Below are 22,814 nucleotides of genomic sequence, written 5' to 3'. Positions count from 1 at the left end.
TAAATATCCTTACAATGAAAACTGGATAGCTGCAGCTTAAAGATCCCATCATATCACAGGGATCGAGGCCTTTCTGAACTCCAAACGTCTAACAGTGGCGGTGTGAAGTCGGTGCCTTGGCAGTGGGACAGGAAAGCTCAAGCTGCATATAACCTACTGACAGAGTAACAGACAGCCACAGCTGGGGGCAAGAAGGGGCGAATCAGGAAGTTTGATTCATTCCCAGTTCAAAGTGTATGAGAGAAGTGTGACAAAAGCAGCTCATTTAGGGCCAAAGGAGGGAAGAAAATAAACAAAAGGTCTTGCTGCAGCTTCATTAACCTAATGCTCAGTCCTCTCAGATGGGGTGGGAGACCCCAAATGCTTATTTTATGAGGTAAGTGCTGTGGAATCTGTCTGCACGGCCATCTTTATTAGAGTCCAGTGTAGACGTCCTGAGTCACAGAGGCTTAAATTTTTTTTTTTTTTTTTTTAAATACTCGCTGTCCCCTGAGAGACATTCAGAAAATCCTTTTCAGAGTGGTTGCAGACAGGGTTAGGCTTATACTAATAAATACTTTTATTCTGCAGGGATGCATTTAAATGATCAACAATGAAAGTAAAAACATTATATTTTTTCAAAATATTTCACAATTTTATTAAAAGAACCATGAAAAAAAATTTATTAGTTCATCAAAAAAATCAAAATAATCAAGCAGCACAACTGTTTTCAGATTATAATGAGAAATGTTTCTTGAGCAGCAAATCAGCATATGTGAACCACAAAACTAGCCATAAAAGCCGTCCACTGATGTATGGTTTGTTAGGATCGGACAATACGTGGCCGAGATACAACAACTTGAAAATCTGGAATCTGAAAAAAAATAATAACTAAATAGAGAAAATAGCTGTCCAAATGAAGTTCTTAGCAATGTATATTACCAATCAAAAATTAAGTTGATGATATATTTACGATAAGAAATTTACAAAATATCTTCATGGAACATGATCTTTACTTAATATCCTAATGATTTTTTGGCATAAAAGAAAAATTGATAATTTTGACCCATACAATGTATTGTTGGCTATTGCTAACCATGTGACCTACAGTATGACTGGTTTTGTGCTCCAGATTCACATATCAGAATGATTTCTGAAGGATCATGTGACACTGAGGACTGGAGTAATGATGCTGAAAATTCAGCTTTGCCATCAAAGGAATAAATTACTTTTTTTCTTTATATATATTACAATGGAAAAGTTATTGTAAATTAAAATTATTGCATAATACTGTGGTTTTTACTGCATTATTTGTATTTTTGAATTTTTTTTTTTTATCAAATAAATGAAGCCTTGGAGAGCATAAGAAACTTTTAAAAATCTTTGTGTAAAATTGAAATCTCAGTTATATTACACTAACATTTGAAGGGAGCCAAAAAAAATAAAAATCCTTGCCTTTTCATACTCTGACAGCTATAGTAAAGTGGTAACATCTGGATGAGCTGATGACATGACAAGGTCAATATGGACACTGGAAGGGCAGCTCTCACCTCTGCATGATCTCATCCTGGAACAGCGACTTGTTCAGAAAGGTGAGGCTGGGCAGTTCCAGGAAGTGCACCCCACCACCTTCAGTGCCCAGAGCAAGAAGATCACAGCTCAGCTTCAACAGCATGACGGTCACACGTGTCGCACTACACAGGAGAAGGAAGCAACATAAAGGTCATGGTTTGGACAAGATGATAAAGGGCATCACTAATCAAATTTGGGGAAATGCAACCAGAATAAGGAACAAAACCTTACCTGGTGCTCTCGATGCCTGGCCTGCCAGGCAGGTTGAAGCTGTGAAACTCCACCAAATGTGACCGGTTTTCTCTTTGCACAATCTCCCATAGGTGAATGGTGTTATCATCCAACAAAGAAAGTATCCTCCCCTATAAACAGAAAAAAACATATATTTTGGTTTAAATGGCAACTTTCAAAACAAAAGTCTACAACTTCAATAAAACACACACCGACACCTAATAAGCTACAATGGTTGAAACATTGTCTTACCTGTCCATAGAGAAAGTGTATCTGAGTGACGGCAGCAGTGTCTTTATGAAGTCCAGTCATCTCGACCCCAGGAGCCCCATATCTTAATGCGCAGTCAAGGGAAAAAGCTTCAGACTAGGCTTTCATAATCGATTATTGAGTCAATTATTTTTTCAGTTGATCAAATATTCATTCTTACTCTCTTCAAACAATGTGCAAACTGAAGTCTTTACAAATGCTCGCTATACACACTGTGCATATAAAGTAATGACTTTACTGTAAAAGTAATGTGAAGTAAGGAGCTTCCATTTATTTTTAAGTTACAATTTACAAGAAATATGCAATGCATAAGATTAATTAAAAACCTAAATTTGATGTCTAGCATTGCATACTGACTTCAAGTCTCTTTTTCTGTTTTAAGGGACATGTGAGAGCACTACATTGTTTTCAAAGTTAATGGCAACAGGTTTCAAATCGCTTAATTGCTATTATGACAAAGTTTTCGCAAAATGGAAATGTTTTTGGAACTAGAGACTAATCAAAAACAAATTATTTGATTTTCATTTCTGATTTTATCGAATAGATGCAACCCTACTTAAGACATGTATTGCCACGTCTTAGCTCTAATGGATCACAATATCTTGCAGGAACCATACTTTTATTCTGGTTTCTTTCAAAGGGAAATCAAGCCAATCAAAGCTAAATGTGAATGTGGTGAAAAATTCAAGAAGCAACACTGTGTAATGACTTAAACTCATGAAACAGAGGATTCTCTGAGGGAATTAATTACAGTCAAATAATGCTCATTAAACAGCCCACTGAACTATTATACTAAGAACTGAGCCAGAATCAAATCAAAAGGATTGGCCCACACTCAATCTGATCATAAATGTCTCCAGAATAAGCAGAAATCTCCCACTTCTCTTTTTCAGTTTGACATCAACAGCATTTGGCAAAGCTGATCGTAATTTTCTTGAAGAGACTGTTGCTCAAATGATTTCTGGACAGCTATTGTAGTCTGCTTTTCATTACAAAACTACACAGCCTTCCACTCTCATAACAAAGGAGTGGATATCTAGGTCAAATCTTATCCACATAAAATGATCCAAACTCTGCAGGAAGAAAGAGACATCCTCAGAATAACTAAATTCAGCAGGCCTTGGTGAAAGAGAGCAGCTCTTTAAAAGCAAATCATTTTTATTATTTTTTTTTTTTAAATAAGAGCATGAGTGTGTCTGGAATGGCACACTATGCATATTGCATACTATTTATAGCATTATACAATTATAACAGTATGTACCATGCAAAGCATGCACTTACAAGATGACCAACCATACTGTCAAAAATGTGCCGTATACATCCCAACAACACTGTGTTAAATAGCCCATTTCACAAAGTAATGCCCCATACCTGATCATCATATTTCAGCTTGATGAATAATAAACTGAAAGCATTTAACAAGTGCTATTATTTGACCAAAGAGCAAAAAGACAAATACATTTGCACACAATACTGAATTGATGTTGAATAACAGTAACATTACATTTTCAAACAGCCACAATTTTCATGCACTTTTTTTTGTTTGTATGTTTATTGAGGGGGCAATGTTGGCTCACTTCAAGAAAAATCTATATGTTTATTTAAAAAAAACGTATATTTTTATTTTAATATTTAATAATAAATACTTTCATGGACACATTTTTGTTATATGGACACAACTGTCATTGTTTTTTGGATTCATTTGGAAAGGGTTGGACTGGACATCATGATTCTGAACACAGGCCATTTCTCTGTGCAAACTTGCTCATGAGGCAGGGTAGGTACATCTGATTCAGACTAATGAGAAGAGATGCAGTCATGGTGCGAGGGGAGCACAGGACACACTGTCAGCTCGACTGAGTCCAGAACAAAAGCTCAGACTGTGTGGCACTGCCACACGTCACCCTGCCACCTCACACGCAGCGCTCTGAGAGCCACTTCAGCTGCTGCCCAATCAAGCCCATAATGTCTTACACAACCAGGCTCTTGAAACGGCACCCTAGACGAACTGCTCCATTCTGAACTCCCCTTCGTTGCCATGGCAGCATCTCGATTATGTCACACAGTAACAGGCATACCGTTATTTGCAGAAGGGGCTCGTATACCCCCCCAAAAAAAACGCTACACAATGAAAGGTTCAAAAGCTGGGAAACATGTAACATCTTACACCAATTATGCATAACAACCTGACAACATTAAAGGTCAAGTTAACATCTCAGACAAAGTTGTTCACCAGATAATGGCAGGGCTCTAGACTCATTCTTCCCACTGGTCGCACTTTTGCAACTAACTTTCTCAGTTGGTCGCACGAGCACATAATTTGGTTGCATTTGGTTGGCTATAACATTTAATTAATCAATGCATGCTGACGAACTTTTAGCATAGTTTATAGTTATATGGTAACAAAAGTGTTCAACATTCAGCCCATTCTTTTTCATCAGTATTATTTGTGATTTAAATTTTGTGAACAGGAATTCCTCTTTTCGTGCACTTTCACTTTCACTTTCAAATTCGCGACCCTGGTGTCACGTTTTACAAGAAAAGACAATTGTCTGCTTTGCTTATATCTATACACCTTTCACTTTTTAAGACTAAAACAAAAGATGGATTCATTGTTATTCTTAATTAAAAAGTACAACAACAATAAAACAGTAATCTACAATGACTTGAGGTAAACAGCAAAGATAAGCTTTTCAAAACAAAAACAAAAAAGTAAAACTAAACTGTCTGTTGCTGACAGGACTTGCATGTGTTTTTTCTTTTCTACAAGAAAACCAACATGTTCATCTTCTCTAGTTTAAGAAGCGGCCTTTTACTTTAGCTTGAAAACCAAATCCTCTGTTGTGCTCCATCCATGGCGCGCACCTTCGCGCTCGTGCTGACGCAGCGAGTATAAACCAGGCTCTACACTGAAAGCACCTCTCTTCACGTGATCAGTGAAATCTGACTCCTGCTACAATGTGCGCAGACCATGCACTCGCACATGTGCGACCAAGTCAAATTTATACTCGCAAATGTGCCCATTTTGGTCATAGTCTAGAGCCCTGAATGGTCATAAATGGTTTATGTAACAAACTATTTTTGCCTGCATAAAACTTCCTTTACTAGAAAAAAATAAAATAAATAAAAATAAATTAATGAATTAATAAATGTAATGCAAATGTGTTTTTTTTTTTGTTTTGTTTTTTTTTAAAGGTTAGTTCACCCAAAAAAATGAAAATTCTGACATTAATTACTCACCTTCATGTAGTTCCAAACATGCAAGACCTTTGTTCATCTTCGGAACACAAATTAAGACATTTTTGTTGAAATATAAAAGCTTTCTGACCCTGCATAGACAGCAACGCAACTACCAAGTTCAAGGCCCAGAAAAGTAGTAAGGACATCGTTAAAATAATCCATGTGACAAAGTATTCTCGTAGCTTCTTTAAGTTACTATTGAAGCACTGATGCCACATGGACTATTTTAACAATGTCCTTACTACCTTTCTGGGCCTTGAACGTGGTAGTTGCGTTGCCGTCTATGGAGGGTCAGAAAGCTCTCGGATTTCAACAAAAATATTTTAATTTGTGTTCTGAAGATGAACGAAGGTCTTACGGGTTTGGAACAACAAGAGGGTTATAGTAGTAAGACTAATTAATAATAGTAGTATGATAAAGTAGACAGTAGTAAGATAACATTTTATAAATAATGTAAATGCACTCAAGGAGTAAAGCTTGCGTTCCAAAGGATTGTCATTCTTACTGTAATTTCTAATAACGCATTTGGCAGATGCTTTTATCAGTTCTTGTATTCATTGGGAATCAAACCCATGACCTTGGTGTAGCAAGCACTATGCAGTAGCACTTGAGCTAAAGAAGAACTAATAATAATAATAATAATAATAATAATAATAATAATAATAAAGAATACAAAAACAACCTCTAAAAGATGAAGCAATATACAACATGAATTGGACTGCATTGGAGAAGGTCCATAGAATGGCAGTTAAGTAGGATGTGTCCCTTTGATCAGCACCACTCCATTCTTAAGGATTACATCATGCTCCTGCACAATAGGCAGAGAGAAAGGGAAGATAGAGAAAGAAGTGGCGGAGATGATCAAAAGGGAGAAAATGGACACAATAAGTGAGGTAGAAATTAAAAAATAAAATAAAAATAGTACATCACCAAAAGAAGGTCCAAGTATAGAGCACAGAAACCATGTGTGAACCATGCTGGGAGTGCAGGGCCTCTGTGTTGAGTGTGGGAATTACACAGAGAAGCAGAAACATCTGTAAAATTCTCTCACACTCAGCTCTGATTACTCCACAGGTCATTAAAATGAACAGAGAGGCCCTGTCATTTTCCCCCGCAAAAACTCCCCCTATACAGTCAATATAACAAGATTAAACCCTCCTTTTTGAGCCAACCCATCCACCTCAGTGCATTGCTAATGATGCAGAGAGATTACAAACCACGAGATGGCTGCACTCTGGGGAGGGCACAGCATGGTTTTGGTTTGTTGACACGGAGAAAGAAAGGGATTTCCTGTTTGTGGTGAACCATTTTTAAGATTCATCGCGATCCATTTGACAGCTTTTGTGTGTTAGACAATCTAATTTGAGAGACCTTCACATCCTTACTCATAGCGTCTTTCAGACAGGCTCTGAATTCTGCATTCAGAATTCAGAATTAATTTCCTTCAGCCACATGTCTCACATGAATACTAGTGTTTCCATTGGAAGTAACAAGCGGACACTCAAAACAGAACCTGATATTCTCAAAACACAAAGAACATGAATTTTAAGTTAGTGAAGGCATCCAAATCAGCTCAAAAACATTTTTTTTTAAAAATCACTTCTTTCCCTCAAGTAATCCATGAAAGTCAAACTAGTATTAGATGCCAATAAGACTCTGCAATGCAAATTAATTTGATCAAGATTATCAATATTACAGCCAAAGACGACAGAGTTTACAGTAATGCAACCAGAAACAGATCCTAGTCAATACAAACCTGAAAATGTTCCTTTTAAATTGCTAATCTGGACATCCAGTACCTGAGCAGGTGTTCGGGTTTAGAGACATGAGAGAAACTTTCATTGTATAGGGAGAATGAATTTTCCCCCCTTCCCAAAACATCGCCTTTTGTATTCTATAACAATGTCAAGGAGTTCAGAACAACAATAGGGTTAGAAAAATGACATTTCATTTTGCATAACCCTTGTGAAAATGAAACTAGCTTACTTGAACAAAAAAGTACTAGTAAAAAGTACTAAAAAAAAAAGAATTTAAGCACAAACTTGTCACACACTTAATTGAAAATTCATTGAAATTAAAATGTATTACAGTTTAAATTTATATGAAATTCTATGAGCTGCCTTTTTACCAACTTAAGTGGGATTTAAGTACATTTATATGTAATTTCACAATTCTACTGTCTTTGAAATATGGTTAAAGTGTCCTTGTGAATGCACTGATATGCATTTATGGACATAATTATGGATTAAATCATATATAAATCCATTATGGATTTATGAGGAAAAATATTATTTAATGTCATTTCTGCTTGTATGGCTGATGATGTTGCAAAACATTAACTTGTACATTAAGTGTAATATCAAACAACACGTTAAACCTATAATTCAGTACTTTATGTGTGCTTTAGTATGTTAGTCAATACATTAAAATACACTAAATTTCAATTTGTTAAATTTACTTGCAAAAAATCTTGCAAACTTATTGTCTCAGAAAAATCTAGTTAAAGTTACTTAGTATATTCAAGTTCTCATAAATTATCTTGTGTATATTTGAATATATTGATCAACCTGAGGCAGTAAGTTCAAATGATTTTCTCAAGTAACATTGACATTTTGAAATTGACAGTCTACTACTTTAAAGTACTTTTTAAATCATTGGTTTAATTTTTTTTTTTTTTGTGCTTTAAAGTAAAACATTTAATTTTGCCATTACAAAGCGCTCTTAAGTGAAAGTGGTCATGAAAGTACACTCTCTTTAAGTACACTTAAGCGGCCTTTCATTTCACTAACATTATTACGTTCACATTATCTTATCTGCAAGTACGGTTTTAATACTTTTAATTCAAAGTACACAAATGCACATTCAATGCAATTAAGCACACTTTTCCCATAGGAAACAACACATTAAAAATAAATTACTTAAATTCATCATGATCCAAATAATATAAATATTTAGCCACACTATAGCTACTCTCCACCCTCTCCATTAACTCAAAAGAGTTTTAACAAAGTCATGTAACAATCAGAACTCCCTTCCAGGGCCCCAAATTGCTCTCACAACATAAGCCAAACACACTCTCGGAGGGCCTACGCCGACCATCTCCTCTCCACATACTCCCAACAATGCTCGGCAATTACTCACTCAAGCGCTAACAACTAGTTAGCAAAGGATAATGCAATTTCACGGTCTGATTAGTGACAAACAGCAGACATTGTGTCCGAAGTCTAATGTAGTAAACATACGTTGTCCTATATTGAAGAGACAAACCTAAGTAATTATGGGGGTTTTCTCTAAAAAGAAAAAACTAATTACAATTGATGCCTGTTGAATGAGTCATTGAATGATGGACGAAAGCCAGACACAATAAAAGGAAAGCTAAAACACAATATCCACCATTTTTGAAATAGTCACTTTTTTACCTCGTATAACATTGCTTAAAAGTATCATCTGATTTGAGATGCATGAACGCAATCTGAGATTCCTTCTAAAAAGAAGAAAAAAAGCAAATGATGAAACGTTTGACATACAGCAGCTCCAGCTGAACTTTGGCTTAGTAAGCAGTTCTAGAAACTGTAGTTTTAGCAACAAAGACTGAACCGTGAACTTTGTGTTACCCATAGTGCATGGCCATTTTCAGTTCATGTCACAACTGATTAGAGTGACTGGAAGGAGATTCCTGCGCCTGTTCTGCTTATTTCCAAAACAGGCAAAGGTCCTTATAAAAGAAGGAAAACCCTTTCCTGTCCAGTAACTTGCCACAATTCGTAAATAAATGGAGGCCCTTTAAGTAGAAAGGTTTGGCAGCAATGAGCATAAAACAGAATTCAATGAGTCTTCTTCACTATTCGAGTTTCCAAAGGTCTATAGATTGCTTACCGGCCACTGAAGTGCACTACAGGGGGGAAGGGGACTGATTTTGAGCTCCCTGTGTGTGTCCGTGAGGCTCACAACAGAATACTAATGGCTTTAGGCTGAGACACATGAGAGAAAAGATATGCAAAGAGACATTTAAACTTCCCTCAGCAGCACCATCTAAAACCATCAGGAAGAAACGGCTCCAGCAAAAGATAGAGCAGTTATGAATGAACCTATGAAGAGGCGTTGGAGTGTTTCCTCAGCTGTGTTCAATCAGAAGAGAGGACATCCCTATGCGAGAATGTGAAATCTGAGAGCATCAGTCTTTCATGAGGCAATCTGCCAAACTAAAAGTTGTGATAAGGCTATGCCTCTAGACCAGACAAATGTTTGAGTGTTTGCAGTTGCATAGATGCAAACTTCCTGGCTCAGATCAGAGAGCTGCAGTAATGCCGCCGGGAGAGGAAAACGGATAGCTAGCGCTCTAGGATAAGACTCCATGCATACAGATCCACTTACACAGAGCTACTGCGCTTGATTGAGAAGACAACCGATGATAGGAAAGACGACTGATATTTTGAAGATCTACCAAGAATTATATCAACTCCGCTTTAAAAGTCACAGCACATTAGTGGCATAATTAAAACCGGAGAGCTACTTTAGACATTAATGTGTGTGAAAGTACGAGTACATTTAGTAATATTCTTGGCAGATGATTCATACCAAATACAAAGAAATGTGTTAAATTAAGAGGCAGAAAAACCCTGTAAGGGTTGTGCCGACTAGTCAATTAATTCTCCCACTAATGTTGTTTTGGTACTAGTCGTGACGACCCAGGGCTTGTTTCACACATGAAAGCAGCTTGCATTTATTTGGCATGCATACAGATTTAATAGTTTATATTATTCACACTGCCCACCTCAGCAGCTGCATAGGGTAAGGGTGAGTAGTTAGCAAATAGCAGTCTACATTGCAAAAGATTGTGTTGATAAACTGGTCTATAGTTTATAAGAGGAAAATGTATAAAAAAAATAAATAAATAGAAAAGGATGGTGGATTAATTCACTCTTCACAGGGAGTTTGATTGACAGGCAATCTGACCAATCATAATGCCCAATCTGCCATTTTGTCTGACAAACAAACCAGACAGGAAAGCATATTAACGTCGGTGGACATAACCTTGAAAATGGTGTGTATTGGAGTCTAACTGTGGTTGAAACAAGATACCTACTGATGTTCATTCATGTTTATTTTGTGCTATAATAATTAGTAAAGAGGAAGAAATGATCAGTTAACAGGCAAGAGAAAAAATTTTCAAAGCGGAGACATCGTTTCATACCAAAAGTAAGGTGCTCTGTCTTGTCTGTCTGCATGTTGTCAGTTTCCTCTTAGCTCCGCAATGTATTTTTCACTGCGTGAGAACATGAGGTGTGGCATGAGAGCACCATGGCTGTAGTAACTAAGGTGGTGGGTCTTTGCAAAGGGTCAGTTAACATTGGGATCTAGATATGCTGCTACTTGGACATCACTACTTATACTACACTACGCCATACCAACTAAAGCTTTACACTTGACCTTTTTGTTGCAGCCGATGATCATTCATATCAATTGTGATATTGAAGTATAAATGGCGCCTGTTAGATTAGGTTAATGAGCTCTAATGTGCACTGAGCAAATGAGGGAGATGCCATAGTAATGACAGAAATTCATTCTGGGGACCGCACCTCATTTCAGCACACCCACAACCGACAACAGAAGCAGCATTTCTGACAGTTACATGGCTCAGCCTGCCAGACACTGTCAATCACAAAAGCTGTCTCTACTAAAATCTGAAGCACGTCCTGATTACAAGCCTGCTCCAGCGGTGGCCTGGGAAACCATTTTAAAAGATGTCTTTGAGATGGGGACCGGCAACAAAAGTGCAGAGGAATGTCCTCTTACAGCAGAGGGTGAACCTAGGGCACAGCCACATGCATTCTTTAGGAGTGAACCCGGCACTTCCAACAGCTCCTCTGTCCCAGCAGTCTCATTACTTTCCACTTCGCCTTGCTAAAACCCCCTCGTCTGTCCTCCCCTTTAGCTTTAAAATATAGTCCCCACCCCTGCGCCTCAATTTGTGGTGGCAGCGGAGACACATTTATGATCAGACAGGCTCCCATTACATCAAATGCACACTAAACTGAGGCCAAGAAACAAAAGGCAACTGTAAACATCCCATTTAGATGCAAGCTTTCAAAAGGTCAGCAAATGTTTTATTAAAAAAAAAAGCCTGTAGCAGTAATGGCATAAAAATACTTAATTTCATAACCTACCCTGATTTACATTATTTGGTTAAACAGGAACGTTTGCCTACAAATGGCTTGCTAATATCTATCTGGACCTTAAAATACAATATGAGAAAATTTTATAATTGAAAAAAACAAGTACACACCTCAACTTCAGGTACTTTAATGGTACAGTTAATGGCTGTGTCACAGAGCAAATGAATCCAGAGCTTCTGTTAATGGCTTTGGACAGAATGAGCTGGACAAACTCTGATGACAGCACCCTTGATCATATGCACTTCAGACTTGGCCGTTCTGGCATCTGACATCGAGATGACCGGGCTGTAGAGCTATGCACATCACAGCAATCTAGCCTTTGATGTGCAAACCACACATCTGGAGCTGGAACCAATCCAGATAAAATGGAGCTTATCAAACCACAGCAGCGTTCCAGTTTTCTCAAACTAATGAAGAAAGCACTGACAGCTTAATCAAATAACTCAGCAGGAACTGATAAAATGCTGGATGGCTGTATGCGGTGTTCAATTTATAAGCAGTTCATAACGAACTTGTTAGTTTTTTCAACCAGCAGGATATGGCTATTGATTTAGCCCAAGTTAACGCATTATCCATAGGAAAAGAGTCTGGGTCTCCACTGCTCTTACTGAATTAAAGACAGGAGTGCAGAAAGTAGTAAGCAGGCCAACATGGAATCAACACGCATATATCCACAGAACTGGAAAGACCTTAATGTAGTACACATCCCCCACCGATTGCATGAATGTTAATTAAAACAGTTTTTAAAGTGTGAGAATAGTTCATGTGTACATGTCAGCTCATGTCAAATTAAAAAGTTTGTTGGTGGGCATAACTTGTGTATCCTGCATTGCTTTTCAGCTTTGACGCTCTTCACAGGATGCATTTAAAAATATACAGCTTGCCTGTTACACTCAGACGTACGTGTATGTCACAATATAGAAAACAACTATTGTAACTTTAAATGAAGCGTTCAAAAAGCTTCAGGAGTCACTGTTTCAAATCAGTCTGACAAATCCTTATTTGAATGAACTCCCTAAATTCAGCTACTGAACCAACATATGACTCACTTACTAATGAGCGAGTTCCAGGTCAATGATTTATTAGTTTAATATAGCCATAAAACTACTCTTGCTGCGGCATCAAGAAAGAAAAAATATTTTCTCTTTATCTGTATACCTCAAAGTCATGTCTTTAGGTTTATCCTTATTTTCATACAACCCGAATTCCAGAAATGTTGGGACGTTTTTTAAATTTGAATAAAATGAAAACTAAAAGACTTTCAAATCACATGAGCCAATATTTTATTCACAATAGAACATAACAAATGTTTAAACTGAGAAATTTTACACTTTTATCCACTAAATGAGCTAATTTCAAATTTGATGCCTGCTACAGGTCTCAAAAAAGATGACAAGGGGGAAACAAAGGGCTGAAAAAGAAAGAAATTGAAAAGATTCAGCTGGGAGAACATTTAGCAACTAATTAAGTTAATTGACATCAGGTCTGTAACACGATTAGCTATAAAAGGGATGTCTTCGAGAGGCAGAGTCTCTAAGAAGTAAAGATGGGCAGAGGCTCTCCAATCTGTGAAGAAGTGCATAAAAAGATTGTGGAATACTTTAAAAACAATGTTCCTCAACGTCAAATTGCAAAGACTTTGCAAATCTCATCATCTACAGTGCATAACATTAAATGATTCATAGAAACTGGAGAAATCTCTGTGCGTAAGTGACAAGTCCGAAGACTTTTGTTGGATGCCTCAGACGACATTGAATCACTCATTAGCATGATTTTGTCATTGACATTACTAAATGGGCCCAGGAATACTTCCAGAAACCACTGTCGGTAAACACAATCCACCATGCCATCTGCAGATGCCAACTAGAGGCTGACATTTTTTCGGGAATCACACAGACAAAATCGCTACGAATCATGCGATTGGGATGGGACAGGAAAAAATGTCAGCAGGAGTGGGCGGGACCGGGAATAGTAATGATACCCAACTTTATACACAAATATACCTTTTATATAAATAAACTATAAACTGTATATTTTAATTCTGAACTCAACTCTAGTTGCCTTGCTTTAGATTTAAACTGCTGATTTTGTCTGGCCAGAGGACAATGACACTATTTCAACAAACTATTTCCCCGTCTAAATACTGTAAAGCTGATATAAAGCCACCCAGCTTTATATCAAGCTGATGTAAAGCTGCTTTGACAATTTGCATTGTTAAAAGCGCTATACAAATAATAGTGACTTGACTTTATGCTCTCCTCCTGTTTGCTTTGGTGTGGCTGGTCAAGTGAATGACGCAGTCCATGACGGACAGATTGTTAACGGCTGGTCTATGTGGTAATACACTCGGGCAGGACATCCAAATGCTCACCTATCATTCATCGACCTCAAATGTGGCTTTACATCTGAAAGATGTATGTAGTAGCAACTTTACATGGCCACTCAATATGATGTTAACCTAGAGAAATGTGCACTATTGAAGTGTATGTGTGGAGTGTGGAGCTGAACAGTAGCGCTCGCTGCAGGACAGGTGCTGGTCTGCTCACTTGCTCTTAAAATCTCCGTAATTTTTGGTCATACAGATAAAAGTAGCCTAATACATCTTTCGAATCTGTAAAGACTCTACGTTTATTTGTGTGCACTCAAAATAACAACGAAACGTTGCGCTTCTGTAAAGTAATTAAAGCAAACAGGATGCGCATTCTGCTGTCTAGGTCTCTGTGAACTTGAGCGAGAAACTTCGAAACTCTGCCTATGAAAAGTATATCTATAGAGAGGGAAACGTCTACTTTCAAATGAAAAAAATTCAAATAGAAAACGTGTGTGTTAGCATGGACGATTTACATGAAATTTAATGTGTGTGCAATTTTCCCCTAGTTTTTTTGTGGGAGTGGGACGGGAGAGGTTTGAAAATCCACTCCCGTGTCACCCTCTAATGCCAACTAAAGCTCTATCATGGAAAAAGGAAGCCATATGTGAACATGGTCCAGAAGCGCCATTGTGTCCTGTGGGCCAAGGTTAATTTAAAATGGACTGTTTCAAAGTGGAAAAGTCTTCTATGGTCAGACGAGTCCAAATTTGACATTCTTGTCGGAAATCACGGACGCCGTGTCCTCCGGGATAAAGAGGAGGAATACCTTCCAGCGTGCTATCAGTGTTCAGTTTAAAAGCCAGCATCTCTGATGGTATGGGGGTGCATAAGTGCATACGGTATGGGCAGCTTGCATGTTTTGGAAGGCACTATGAATGCTGAAAGGTATACAAAGGTTTTAGAGCAACATATGCATAAGCTGTGCGTCGGTTTTCATTTATACTTCTGCGTCGTCGTCCGCGTTGATGTGCAGTACACATGCGGACCGCTAGTCTGCAGTGTCGACGGGCATGTTGCTTGTGAACCTGCAGTACCACAGCAAAAGCTGAAGAAGCAGCGGCTCGTCGGAGAAGCATAGCTGTGACAGCGGCAAATAAATATCAAATCATTAAATCATTACTTAAAACTACAAAAAGGAGACAACAACGGAACAGGAGAAGATGGCATTCTTTCAATCTCCACAAGGACGTGTACCACGGCAGATCAACATTGTTTGTCGCGGACAACTAGTGATGTATAATGCTATGTAGTATAATAAATGATAAGACTTGTTCTTTGCTTTGTTTTATTTTAAATAAGAAGGTGTGACATTAAACTATATTACAGTGCTCATAAACGCACACTCAAACAAAAAATTAATTTTTTATTATCTCCGTGAACGATTGCAATTTGAGTAGCCTATAGTTTCGTGCAAATGCATAGATAAACCGCACTGTAAGCAGGCATTTCATAATCTAGATTCTAGAATGACAAAAACATTAATAATTCTGATAACATACCAGTTGAGAAATGCAATAAAACACAATGTTTTGTTTGTAATATTTCAATATTCCAGAGAATATTATTCAGTGAATTAACATTATCCAGTGAATTATTCTTCACTCTTTAGCCTATTAAACAGCTTATAAACCTAAAACTGTAGTTTAAAATGAAGTTATGACTCCTGTCCTTTATTTATTTTCTCCATTTGAAAATGAGACATTCTACATTTATTTTGCTACATTTATTGTTAAAATCAGTGTTGCCGCTGATGCTTTTTATAAATAAAATGTTTTTATTGTTGTAATAGGATTAAATTTACAACAAATATTAAGATTAAATTTAACATAACATAAAAAAAAAATTCTTTTTTTTTTTAAGATAACTGAGTGAAGTAAGTCCATACTTCACTTTGGTTTTTCCTCCTTTCAGTCATTTATTTACTTTATAACATTAAATAAATATCGGTTCTGCATATCGGTTATCAGGCACGTAAACATGCAAATAATTAGTATCGGTATCGCTTATAAAATAAAATCAATATCGGTCGATCACTAATCATTAGCCTAAATGAAAAATACATCAAAGACTACCACAAACTCTTTAGCAGCTGGAAACCTATATCAGGCAAGAATGGGACCAAATTCCAACACCAAAACTCCAGAAACTCATAACCTCGATGCCCAGATGTCTTCAAACTGTTTTGAAAAGAAGAGGAGATGCTACACCATGGTAAACATGCCCCCGTCCCAACTATTTTGAGACCTGTAGCAGGCATCAAATTTGAAATGAGCTCATTTTGTGCATTAAAATTTCTCAGTTTAAACATTTGTTATGTTATCTATGTTCTATTGTAAATAAAAATTGGCTCATGTGATTTGAAATTCTTTTAGGTTTCATTTTATTCAAATTTAAAAAACGTCCCAACATTTCCGGAATTCGTAGTAGATTGTAGATTACTAAAAGCCTTATGACAGGGGGAAAAAAAATAAAAAATGAACTTACATTTAACTAACTTTAATTTTCCCCCTCATACTTCACTGTAAACATTTTCAGCGGGTCTTGAGATTGATCATATCCCTCTAGCAGGGTCCTAAAATAAAAAGCTCTGGGATCTCTTGGATTATTAAATATTTTAGTTAATTTGATTATGCTTTAGCATAAATTGTACCATGTTTAAATGCATTCCGCAGAATTCTTCTCAAAACAAGCTAGCGTGACACCAAGTCATTTAGCTTTCCTTGTTAAAAAATAATGAGGAAACTTCTGAACAGAACTTAAGTCTCTCAAAGAGAACTCTTAATGACAAGAGAGTTTAAACACTAAACCTACACTATATTCCCAAATGTTATTCAAAGACATCCAGCTTTAAAAAGGATGGAGTCAGACTGGGTAAACCAAACTTTGATCTCTCATCACACCCCCTTCAACACCCAATCAGAGGAAATGCTTTCAAAGCCAAACCTCTCATTACTCAACCTCAGAACACCCTCTTTATTAACACCGACCAGTCCCTGTCCTCTCTCCATCATGAGTTTTCTTGTCTGAGGCATTACTTTGTAAGTGCTGACAGATATTCGCTCAGATCTGGTGAGTGGCAGGTTGTCAGATCAGACCGTCCCGCAGCTAGCGCCCTCCCCCCCGAGTGAGTCAAAGCTGCAGACTGAGCGTCTCTCAGCTGGGCTGTGCCTGACACTACCAGCCTCCTAAAGCTCAAAGACCTGTACTGTACCACCACAATCACTATATCATCACTGATATTGCCTGTATCTCAGCTTCCATCTCAGAAAAAAAAGCAAGCGTGACTGTGGAAGAATGTTGGATGTATTCCATGATGCTTGGCCTGTCTGGCCTGTCTGACCTGTCCGGTTCAGGCGGACTAGATAATAACAGCTCACCAGAGGAGTCTCCAACACTTTATTCTGATAGTATCCTCCTAAACATTCCTTCTACCCAATACAGACTCAAACATTCAGGCCTGGACAGTGTCGACTGTAATTATGACAATTTAGAAAAGTTTGTTTTCAAAGTACCAAGTTTAAGAGGACTAGCACAACATGTAATGAGTCACATTGTGTACAAAGGCAGATGACTCAAGTCTTCAACACAAGAGAGCCATACATCCAGAGTAATTAATCACAACCAGTGAACCATAAACTAGGACATTCACGCACTGCATTGTATTATTGATCTAGATAAATTTGACCAAATCTCTCTCAACATTTTATGAAATGCTCTAAGAGTTTGGAGAAGTATCAGCAAGGATGTAAAGTGTTTAATTTTATAAAGCTGAAGACGCTGGTGTTAACGTAAAATGTCAGTGTTTCTCACAAAAGTTTGGACACACTATTACACAGACAAGTACAAATTGCACCTATATATGAATTTCTTTAAAAACTTGTTTTAATGGATGATTTGGACTGAATACTTAATTGCGAGACTCAATGTAATCTACACGAACAGTGGCTACTTACAAAATTGTTATCAAATAAATACATGATTTTGATTTATCTTAATTTATTATTTGAATGGGGAAGATAAACAACTGAGAAGGTGTGTACAAACTTTTGAGTAGATATAGACTCCAGTTCAAGTATTTGGTCTAAAGATTATTTAGCTAATGTTTTTGAATGAAGTCTCTTTTGCTCAGAAAGGCTGCATTTATTTGACCAAAAACACATTAAAAACAGTGACATTGTAAAATAATAGTATTACAATTTAAAAACAACTTTTCTATTTCAATCATTTTTAAAGTGTGATTACTGTGATGCAAGGCTTAATTTTCAGCAGTCATCACTCCAGTCTGTCACATGATCCTTCTGAAATCATTATAATATGCTGATTTGCTGCTCAAAAACATTTCTTATTATTGTAACAGTTGAAAACGGTAGTGCTGTTTCATATTTTTGTGGAAACTGAGACATTTTTTTCAAGATACTTTGATAAATCGAGAATTCGATTTCACCTTTTTTGTAACAATGTAAATGTCTTTACTGTGACTTTTGCTGACCCCAACATTTTAACAGTAGTGTACATTAACAAAACAATTAAACTACAACATTCACTCTATTTGAGGAAAGCACTCACAAAAGGATACATTTTGATGGCCCCTGATTTAGTTCCAATGGCCATAAGCTGCAGTTTGGGATCATAGGCCAAAGCACTTGGCTGGTTTGGGAATCCATGTTCAGCTGTCTGAGTAAAAGAAGAGAAGAGGAAGTCACACATTCAGAACTTGAACTCATCATATAGACTTTTGAAATCCCTCTTTTTCTGCTGAGCTTAAAAAAAGAAACCAATTCATACTTCATTGACCTCTAACAAGCCCTGATGCTACAATTAACAATGCAGTAGATCTATTCAGTGCAGTCTTGTCAGGAAGGGGATTTCCTTGTTTTTAGAAAAAAAAACATAATGCAGAACCAGAAATAGCAAGGAAGGAAATCTAGTAGATTTGACTGGCAATGTCAAATTCATCTTCACAAGCCATCAAAAGTGACTTGCAGAAACGTGTTTTTGGGCAAAAAACATCCCCTTAAATCAACACCCAAATTTAAGCAAAACCAGGCTTGAAAGTTGGCCGAATGATGCAGATCTCTTCTCACAGGTTGACAAAGTGTGACATGATAAATAACAGGACCTTCCTGTAACATTACACACAGTGTCATGACGCTTCATCAGCATGACGCCGCCACTCTGTTTTTCCTAAACCATCTGTGGATAAATGTCATCAACAGCATTTGAGAAATAAACAAAAGTGGGCACTTTAATACTCTAAAAACATGCATAATATGATCTCTCTCTCATTTCCTCCTGTTTTGCTGTACACTGAGGAGGAGGGTAGAAATGTTTGATTGTGCTGTAATGGTGCCAGAATTTGGTCATCAGTAAAAAGCCTACAATCAAACTCTTTCTATGTTTTTGGCAGGAGAGCAGTAACATGTTCATTATGATTTAAGAGCAGCCTCATTTCAGAGAGCTCTACAAATCCTCACAACCACCCTGCAACTGCCAGCACCACTGCAGGATACATTCAAGGCTCAATGACAAACATAAATAAATAAAAATTATTTATTTATTTTCAACTAAATAAAACAATCATTGAGCTAAATAAATTGCGCTTTTAGTAAAAAATAAATAAATAAATAATAAACTACATATGCATTTTATATAGGATATATATATCCTATATAAAATGCATAGGATATACTAATATATATATATATATATATATATGTGATTATTAGTCAGTCGATTATCAGTCGTTCGTAACGGTTAAAGTTACAAACATGAGAAAACTTTGAGGTCACTCACAACACGCCCGATCTGATTTAATGAGCTCCATTGATAAAGATGAATATTACACGCAAACACAACATATTACTCATTCTCTTGAAGCCTGACAAAAAGAAAAACTACGGTTTCAAACAACTTTCACGCGCTTATATTGTCATATCTGGCCATGATAGTTGTAAACCATTGCCATATTAGCAACTGCATGTTAATAAAGAGAAAGCAAATCAAATAAAACACGTTCACAATAAGTCATGTGTGAATACATTTGCTTGAATTAAATGTTCTTTCAGTCTATTTCAATGCAACCCGAAACCGCATGCATGCTCGAGAGAGAGAGAGAGAGAGAGATGAGACCCAACGCTATGTATCCCACATACCTTATTGAATGCAAACAGATCCTGTTTGATTTTCTCACGATGAGGGTCGTTTCCCTGCCGTCTGAACCTAAACTTCATCATCCTGAAGCCGAATCAGAGAAATATCACAGCCCGCGCCGTCTCAGATTGATATAAATTCCGTTAGGCGTGAATCGGTGCAAAGAAACAATGTGATCCTTCATGCAAGCTCCAGTTTCTTTTGTATCCACTCCTCAAGCCGTGCAAGTTTTCAGCTCTGTGTTTATGCAGTTTGACCACAGGGCAAGTTCACAGGAACCACGTCTTGGTAGAGCCAATCAGAATGCAAGAATCTGTGACCAATTCAGCAAACCACGCCCACCGCCAGCGTGCGTGTGGAAAACACGGATCAGGACTCCGCTGGATTAGCTTTACTTAATCACACGTTTGAATTTCCTGGCAGCTATTCAATTTCATTGCATGGAGAAACCAGCCAATCAAATCATGTTATTTTCGTGTTATTTATATACAATTAAAGTTTTTATTGAAATGTTTAATTAACTTTTTTTTTTACATTTCCTTTTAATCTTAGTTTAATTTTTAATTATATGTGTTTTGTCATTTATTACTATTTATTTTAAATATTACTATTTAGGTTTGAATTATTTTTGTATAAGTTTTAATGTTTTTTTATGTTGCTTTTATTTATTACCAGCTAGTAATTTTAGTGCTCCAACCTAAACGTATTCCAGGCGACATTTGAAATGTTTTAGATTTTCATGTAATATTTATATATTTTTATTTTATTATTTACTGTATTTTATTGTATATTGAATTGTAATTTATTTAAGCTTTATTTCAATTAACAAAAAAGTTTTTGTTTTATTTAATAATAATAATGATGCTTTTTAAAATATATTATTCAGTGTATGATTCCTCAAATTGTGCATCTACTGTAAATAAATAATACACATTTGGGGAACACTCAGGTCAATTGTGATTTTCTTTATTATTTAGAATAAAGTCTTCATATTAAACGTACATCCATTGTGCATATAGTTCAATTCCCATTCACATCCACATGACACATAAATGCAAATATTATATAAATATTTAAAACATACAATAGTCTCAAATAGTGCAAATCAGTATTGAAGTGAGGAACTTCAAAACTAGTGGCTAAAAATTGTTTCCCTCTCTCTCATACAAAAATAAAGGTAGTACTATACTGTTTAAAATTATAGGCCCATATGTTCAACCTAATGGAATGCATGCAAATTATTGTGCATAACAAGCTAATCCTGGAAATTGCAAACAGGCATATTGCACTATTAATAATGACAGGTGGCTTTCGACGTGTAGGAGTTTAATAGTGCCTGATTGCAATTATTGCCATAAAAGTAATAATAAATAACATCTGTGAGAAGGGGTGCTAGAGCAGCGTGATTTCGCTGGGCGGCAGAGTAAGTCTCTTCTCTCGTACTGACAGCAAGTTCTCCATATGCATGGCGATAACACGGCACAGCTCAAGACTCTGTAAAGTCAAACGCACAGGAATAAGCTCCACCCACACAGGCCCAGTGAAAATCACCAACTCAGATTAACAACACACCTTAAAAGGGCATTAAAATGAGCAGATATTGCACGATTAGATTATGTGATGATTTGCAATCATATATTCCAAAGTCCATACCTGGTCCAGTTGTAACTGTGTAATGCGTTGAGACATGAGGTCACCCAGCATTATCTCCACGTATGGGTAACTGGAGCCAGCTGTGGGCCTCTGTGTACGGGTGGACTGGACCTCCTTCAGCGGAAACTTCACCATCGGCTCCTGAAGAACATTGAAAACAGCTGTGACGTCTATATGTGACCGTTATATAATATCACGGGAGGAAATGCAGATAAATTAGCAAATCTTTGCAAATATACAGTAAAATGGACACTTTAGCAGTGTCAAAGCAGATGACATATTTAATCACGGAATTATTGCATACTTTTATTTGTATAAATTAAACAAGAAAAAAATCTATATCTCACTGTATCTCACACAAACATATAATAATAATGTAGATAATAATAAGAATTGTTTCTTAGGCAGCAAATCAGCATATTAAAATGATATCTGAAGGATCATGTGACATTAAAGACTGGAGTAATGGCTGCATTTAACATTTCACAATATTACTGTTCTTACTGTATTTGTTATCCAATAAATGAGCATTAGAGGCTTATTTAATCACACTCAAGTCATTTCAAACATATGGCTTTCTAAATAGTGACAGAATTTTTAGGTCAGCTATTATCTAAAAATATGCTGTCATCCTGAGGTTATTTTTACCTAGGCTTTTAGTAAGCATTGGAAATAAAGGGGTTAAACTTACATGAGTATCTTTTCTTAGAAAGTTCAGGCCATTTTGATTGACAGCCAGTATGCATGGGGTGTCGATAGCACTATTACTGCTGCTCTGTATGTAGAAGAATGACGAGCCAAACATGGGAAAAGCACTCACGAGCCCTGAAACAGAGACACAAGCACAACAATCAGTGTTTGGAATAAAAGGCAGTGCGCCTTCACATTGGCTGTTCTCCCAAGTCAACACCTCACCCAGAAATTGTGCTTTGGCCTGATGAGGAGTGAGGGCCTGCACCTGCTGCATGTGCTGGGTCACCATGTTTAACCATTGCTGGTGCCGCTGGAGACCGAAGAGCTGGGTGGGGATATACTCCTGAACCTCATGGCTGATGGCAGAGAACAAGAGACTGTTAGTCTATAGAAGAGGTAACTTATATTACCTGAGGGACATCAGCCAGGTGCTGTTCTCCATCAGGGGCCAACTGAACAATTACAATAAGCACAACACT

The 22,814-nt window shown here is 36.9% G+C and overlaps 2 protein-coding genes across 6 annotated transcripts in view; both read right to left on the bottom strand.

The window, feature by feature from the left end:
- Positions 1-20,242, bottom strand: part of llgl1 (LLGL scribble cell polarity complex component 1) — a 38,118-nt gene extending 17,876 nt beyond the window's left edge. For all 3 annotated transcript variants that reach the window (XR_009270378.1, XM_058771377.1, XM_058771379.1), the window contains exons 1-5: positions 19,992-20,242; positions 18,416-18,513; positions 2,035-2,116; positions 1,783-1,913; positions 1,530-1,673 (exon numbers count right to left, since the gene is read on the bottom strand). Coding sequence is in view for 2 of the 3 variants with exons in the window: in XM_058771377.1 (XP_058627360.1) it covers positions 1,530-1,673; positions 1,783-1,913; positions 2,035-2,116; positions 18,416-18,513; positions 19,992-20,072 (536 nt within the window). In the remaining variant the exon portion in view is untranslated. The remainder of the gene's footprint in view (positions 1-1,529; positions 1,674-1,782; positions 1,914-2,034; positions 2,117-18,415; positions 18,514-19,991) is intronic.
- Positions 20,243-20,939: 697 nt separating this feature from the next.
- The window catches only part of myo15aa (myosin XVAa), a 42,484-nt gene continuing 40,609 nt past the window's right edge, over positions 20,940-22,814 (bottom strand). For all 3 annotated transcript variants that reach the window (XM_058771958.1, XM_058771957.1, XM_058771959.1), the window contains 4 exons: positions 22,558-22,691; positions 22,334-22,467; positions 21,643-21,783; positions 20,940-21,483 (listed from right to left, as the gene is read on the bottom strand). In XM_058771958.1, coding sequence (XP_058627941.1) covers positions 21,382-21,483; positions 21,643-21,783; positions 22,334-22,467; positions 22,558-22,691 — 511 coding nt within the window. In that variant the 3' untranslated portion in view covers positions 20,940-21,381. The remainder of the gene's footprint in view (positions 21,484-21,642; positions 21,784-22,333; positions 22,468-22,557; positions 22,692-22,814) is intronic.

Source organism: Onychostoma macrolepis, chromosome 03, assembly GCF_012432095.1.
Source record: "Onychostoma macrolepis isolate SWU-2019 chromosome 03, ASM1243209v1, whole genome shotgun sequence".
Lineage (NCBI taxonomy): Eukaryota > Metazoa > Chordata > Actinopteri > Cypriniformes > Cyprinidae > Onychostoma > Onychostoma macrolepis.
Note: the sequence above shows the minus strand (reverse complement) of the source record. Positions and strands in the feature narration are given on the sequence as shown.